Source organism: Myotis myotis, unplaced genomic scaffold (assembly GCF_014108235.1).
Source record: "Myotis myotis isolate mMyoMyo1 unplaced genomic scaffold, mMyoMyo1.p scaffold_m19_p_12, whole genome shotgun sequence".
Classification (NCBI taxonomy): domain Eukaryota; kingdom Metazoa; phylum Chordata; class Mammalia; order Chiroptera; family Vespertilionidae; genus Myotis; species Myotis myotis.
Genome location: NW_023416316.1, coordinates 1 through 5,232, shown reverse-complemented (window position 1 = coordinate 5,232; position 5,232 = coordinate 1). Strand labels below are relative to the sequence as shown.

The 5,232-nt window shown below is 63.9% G+C and overlaps 1 protein-coding gene across 1 annotated transcript; it reads left to right on the top strand.

Annotated features, from left to right (window-relative positions):
* Positions 1–1,465: 1,465 nt before the first annotated feature.
* Positions 1,466–5,224, top strand: LOC118666891 (ficolin-2-like). Its single transcript, XM_036329167.1, has 4 exons — positions 1,466–2,109; positions 3,660–3,770; positions 4,298–4,351; positions 4,887–5,224. Exons 1-4 carry the CDS (start codon positions 2,013–2,015, stop codon positions 5,219–5,221), a joined length of 597 nt encoding a protein of 198 aa, XP_036185060.1. The 5' UTR covers positions 1,466–2,012; the 3' UTR covers positions 5,222–5,224.
* Positions 5,225–5,232: the final 8 nt, after the last annotated feature.

Sequence of the window (5,232 nt, the reverse complement as noted above, 5' to 3'; positions counted from 1 at the left end):
GTAGGAGGAGGCGGCAGGAGGGAGAACAAAGGGATGGAAGGAGGGGTTGAGAGTTCTCCGCTGAGGGGACTGTACGCAAAACCTGTCTGTTCAGATCACGGGTCGAAGGTCAGCAAACGTCTGGCAGCCGGGATACCCGGGGCCAGAGGCTGCTTCCTATGGACCATCTCTAGAATTCTTAAGAAAACAGGCTGATGTACGCAATCACATGCTACTCACAGATCATCCTTCACAGGAGAAATGATAAGGGAATGGGGGGCGGGTGACTGGCTGACGTAGCTTCCTTGGCGCTAGAATATGATCCTGGGAATGTCTGTCTCCGGCCGGCCTGCCGCGGGGAGCCAGGGGGTGAGGCAGGTCCATGTGCAGGCAGGTCACGAGCACAAGCCGTGTTCAAGGCTCGGTCACCTCCCTCGCCCGGGAGGCCTGCGTCCCCTCCCCCAGGAGCAGGGCCATCGTCCTGAGTTCTGAGCCCCCGGGGGTCCCCCTCCCCTCAGACAGTCCCGAGTGTGCAGGAGGCTGACGTGTCCATCTCGCCTGTCACCACCTCCCGCTCCCGTGAATGACAGGGCAGATCGAGAAGGTGGGGACCAGCTGCCACTTACGAAATATGACTCCTGCTCTGCTCACCGTGTAGGCTCTGCACTGATTACAGAGGCACCTTCCCACCTGGCTGGGAGGTGCGCGTGGGACCCGGGGGCTCACCTGGAGACGGCCCCTCCACCCCGCCGGGAGCTGCCTCTGATCCTGGGAAGGTAGAAACCTTGTTCTAGAAACCAGAGCTGCAGCCTTTTGCAGACCCCCAGCCCTGCCACCCGCAGGCCTGTGCAGGTCTCCAGGGCTCATGACCTGTGAACGGCCATTTGGCTCGCCCTTTGGCTACTTCCCCTGTCCCCTGTGTCCTTCCACCCAAGGAAAGCGGTTTATTCAGGAGCCAGAGCCAATGTAAGCAGCCGGCTTACGGGGGGCACAGCACAGGTCTGTGGGTGACGGCTGCTCTCCACGCTGCCGGCAGGACCGGAGTAAACGCTCATCCATGATCCCAGCCTGTCTCTGTGCATTGGCTCAGGCAGGACCGGAAGCCCGCGCCCCGTGATTGTCCGTTACATGCACTCGCCTCGGTGGCTAATATGTAACTTGTAGGTGAAGGACATTTTTGTGTACAATTCCCAGAAACTGGCTTCACGGGAAGCGCCTCCCGCTCCCAGGGACCCTGACCCAGCAGGTGAGCTGGCGCTCAGTCACCAAACCAGACGCAGAGAGCACGCTGGACGCCGCTGACCGGCAAGATGACCGGGACATTCTGGGAGCTCAGCTTCCTTCCCAACATTCTCACTCCTTCCCTGCCTTCCCTCCTCTACTCTGTCTACCCCTCCCCTCCCCTCCCCTCCCTCCCTACCTCCCTCTGCCCTTCCCACTTCTCTGAACACCCTGGAACCCGGGAGCCTCTAACCCTCTGGAACCCGCAGCCCACTACATGCAAGTGAGTTCCACCGGTCACCCCTGCCGTCCTGCGGGTCCCTCAGGGGGTTCCCCTGGGCAGAGCTGGGGGACGAGAGGGGGCTCCTGGACTTTCTCTAAGGACACACGCAGGCAGCCCTGGCCGGTGTGGCTCAGTGGACAGAGTGCCAGCCTGCGGACGGAAGGCTCCCAGGTTCCATCCTGGTCAAGGGCACGTGGGCGGGTTGCGGGCTGGATCCCAGGGGGTGTGATTCTCTCTCATTGCGGTGTTTCTAGCTCTCTCTCCTTCCTATCGTCTCCAAATTCAATAATAATACATCTTTAATAAAAATAACAAAGACACACACAGGACCTCCACACACAGCCCTCCCCACGTGGGCATCTGGTCCCACTGAGGGGAAGGGGGGCCACTGCAGAGGGGGGGCTGAGTGCGTGGTGGGGGACCGTCCCCTGGAGCTGGGGAGGGAGTGGCCCACATGGGAGGGAACTAGAGCAGAGGCGGGGCTCAGGCAGCAATAAAAGGTGGGAGCGCCTTGGCAGCAGGACCCGGGATGCCGCTACAGCCCGGAGCAGCCGCTGCCATGGGAACCGTGGTCCTGGCCCTCGTCCTCCTGGGCACTGCAGCCGCCACGGAGGACAGCTGTCCAGGTGAGCCAGGCGCCAGGTGGGCCGGCCTGACAAAGGTCCCAGAGCCGAGAGCCTCCGCACAGACCACTGCCTGCCCCCTGCCGGGTCCTTCCAGAACATTCTTCTTCACACTGAGGCTTAACCACCCTCAGCAGGGGCAACTGCCTCAGGGTCCTCCAGGCGGGGCACAGGTGGTGTGAGGGGGGAGGCTGGAGAGCGCCCCCTCCCCCAGCCCGGGTCAGTGCAAGGTCGCACCCAGCGCTGGGGGCCTTGAGCCTTGGGGGACAGGCGGCCCCACTGCTCCCCCAGGTGGCACAGCAAGAGGGCAAGGGTCCCAGGGTCCCCACGGGCCCCGACCTCCTTCCCTGGCCCAGGAGCTCTCCAGGGGGTGCCACCCCTCCCTCCGGAGTCTCTGGCTGTGGGCGGGGCTGGGACCAAGGACCAGGTGCTGCCTCCCAGGGCCCCGGGGCCTGCGGTGCGGCCTGTGAGGAGGTGGGGGGAGCATGTCCCCTGTGATGGGAGACAGGCCGCTGAGTCGGGAGGAAGGACACACGGGCCTCACGGGGAACGTCACGCTGAGTCCATGTTCGCCCCTCCTGGCGTCCTATTTTCTTTCTTTGTAAACAAAAGGATTTTTTAAAATTTATTCATTTGCCAGAGAGAGAGGGAGGGAGAGACGTGGATTCGCTGTTCCCGCTGCTCGCGCCCTGATGGCGATCGCGCCCACAGTCTCCGCGCCCTGGATGGCGCTCTGACCGGCCAGGCTCCACCAGGGCCTCTCCTTGTCCCCAACCCCCGGGTGCCCTGTTGTTAATGAGCAAAAACTAAGCAAATGCAGAAGTGAGGTCCCCATTGGCTCCGCCCAGGGAGGACCTGCAGAGGAGAGGCCCGCAGACCATGTGACCCCAAGGGGACACCGGGAGGCAGTGGGTTTATGGGTCCCCACACCCTCCCTAGAGGCCGTGTATTTGTGATGGATGCACTTGAACTCTGAGAGGCAGGTCCATCTCTGGCTCCAGGTCTGCAGGGGCTGCTGTGTGTCCTCAGATGACAAGGGACCCCCACCCTCTGCACCCTCCAGCCCGGGATTCCCAGGTCACGTGCCTGGGGAATGGGGGTGACACCCGGCACTGCCCCCGCCCCCTGCTGTCTCACAGATGCGGGGGGCTGCACTCACTGGACGGGCCGCCGTTGGGGGAGCTCTTCCTAAAGCTTCACACATTCGCATCAGCCACTCTGACCCCCAAAGCCTTCCTCTGCTCTCACTGTGCAGCCGGGCACAGAGCCCAGAGGGGCTGAGTGACTCCCCGAGGACACACAGCCTGAGGAGCGGGGTTCCCCGGGGGCAGGTGGACCCCGAGGCCGGGCCCATCACCTGGGGGAGGACCGACAACAGGCTCAACAGAGGCGGGACCGCCTCTCTTCCCGGTGGCCCTCCAGCTGAGGCAGGCAGCCCGCGCACAGCCATCTGCCAGGCCGGGTCCCCATGGTGGCAGGTCCCTCGGGGGGGTGGGGGAGGGAGGGCAGCGGCCCAGGTCCTCACCCTGAGGGGCGCCCACATTTCTCTGCAGAAGTGAAGGTGCTGGGGCTGGAGGCCAACAAGCTCACCATCGTCCGGGGCTGCCCAGGGCTGCCTGGGGCCCAGGGACCCAAGGGAGAGGCAGGAACCCATGGCAGGAGAGGTGAGTTCCCGGGTGAGAGGGGACTGGGCCTCGTCCCATACCATGGAGACCCGGCAGGGCAGGGCCCCAAGCAGTTCTCAGGCGGGACCTGGGACTTGGTTCACTGGGGTGTGGGTCCTCGTGGAGGGAGCTGGTCTCGGGTCACCCACGGAGCCGCCGGGCCTGTGTGGGCGGCCAGCACGGCTCCTGGTGATGACGCACCTGCTGCGGGGAGACGCAGCTGAACTGTCCTCCCTTCCCTCCCTGGTCCCAGCTGAGCCCGGGGGGCCTGTCTCCAGGGGCGACCACAGCGGCCCCCGCAGTCACAGCCAATGGAAATGCCCAGGTTCCCTGAACAAGGGCAGAGCTGGGCTGAGGCCTGGTCCCCTGGGAAGACCCCTGGTCGCAGGTCCTGGACTCTGACTAGAGAGCGGGGACTAGGAGGGGTGTGGTCCAGGTCCCCTCCCTTTGGTTCCCGAGGGTCTACCCTGGAAATGCTAGAGGCCTGGGTCCCCAGAGTTTGCTCACTGACATGTTTGAATTTGCAGGAGACCCTGGCCCATCCGGAGTCCCTGGGAATGCGGGACTCCCCGGACCCAAAGGTAACTCAACAAGGAGCAGGGAGAGCCCTGGCCAGACCCCCCACCACCTGGGGGCAGGGAGAGAGGAGGGGCGCGTCCCAGGTCAAAAGGAAAATATTCCTAGCCATAACCTAATGGCAACCATAATACTATCCTCATCCCAAAAACTAACCTTATTATTTCCCCTAACTCTAACCCTAATTTTATCCCTAACCCTAACCCTATCCTTATCCCTAACCCTATCCTTATCGCTAAGTTTATCCATATTCCCTTACCCTAAACTAACCCTCCTCTAACTGTGCCCCTAATAGGGTGCTCCCTCACCCAGGGCCTGGGTCTGGGTCTGTGTCCAGAGCACCCGGGGCCCAGGGCGGATCCCGACCCCAGCCCAGCACTGACCCGGCACAGAAACGAGACCCGGCTCCCTTGTCCCTGACCTGTCCCCGCCCTGGGCTCTCTCGGCCCCAGGAGGGGGGACAGCGAGTCCTCTGGCTGACGGGGTCTGGCAGGAGCCTGTCCTGTCCTCGAGCCTGTGCTGACCCTCCTCTCTCTGCAGGAGACCCAGGGGAGAAGGGCGCGCGGGGAGAGAAAGGTGAGGCCCTCCCGCCCTCCAGGGGTGGCTTCCGGACCCTGAGCACAAGGGGGTTCCCAGGGTGCGGGGCAGGGGCTGGGTGGAGAGCAGGCCTTCCCTCTACGGGAGGGTGTGGAGGGCGGGTGGGACCACACTCCTCCCGGAGCCCGTGCAGCCCATCCCTCCCGTCCGGCCTCGGACCCCTGAGCAGGGCCGGCCTGTCCTCCCGGGGCTCCGCCTGGGGCTCCAGGAAGTTGGGCAGCGATTCAAACACAACGTGGTCCAGAGGCTGTGAGCCACGCTGCGGGCACAGGCGATGAGCAGATGGGGC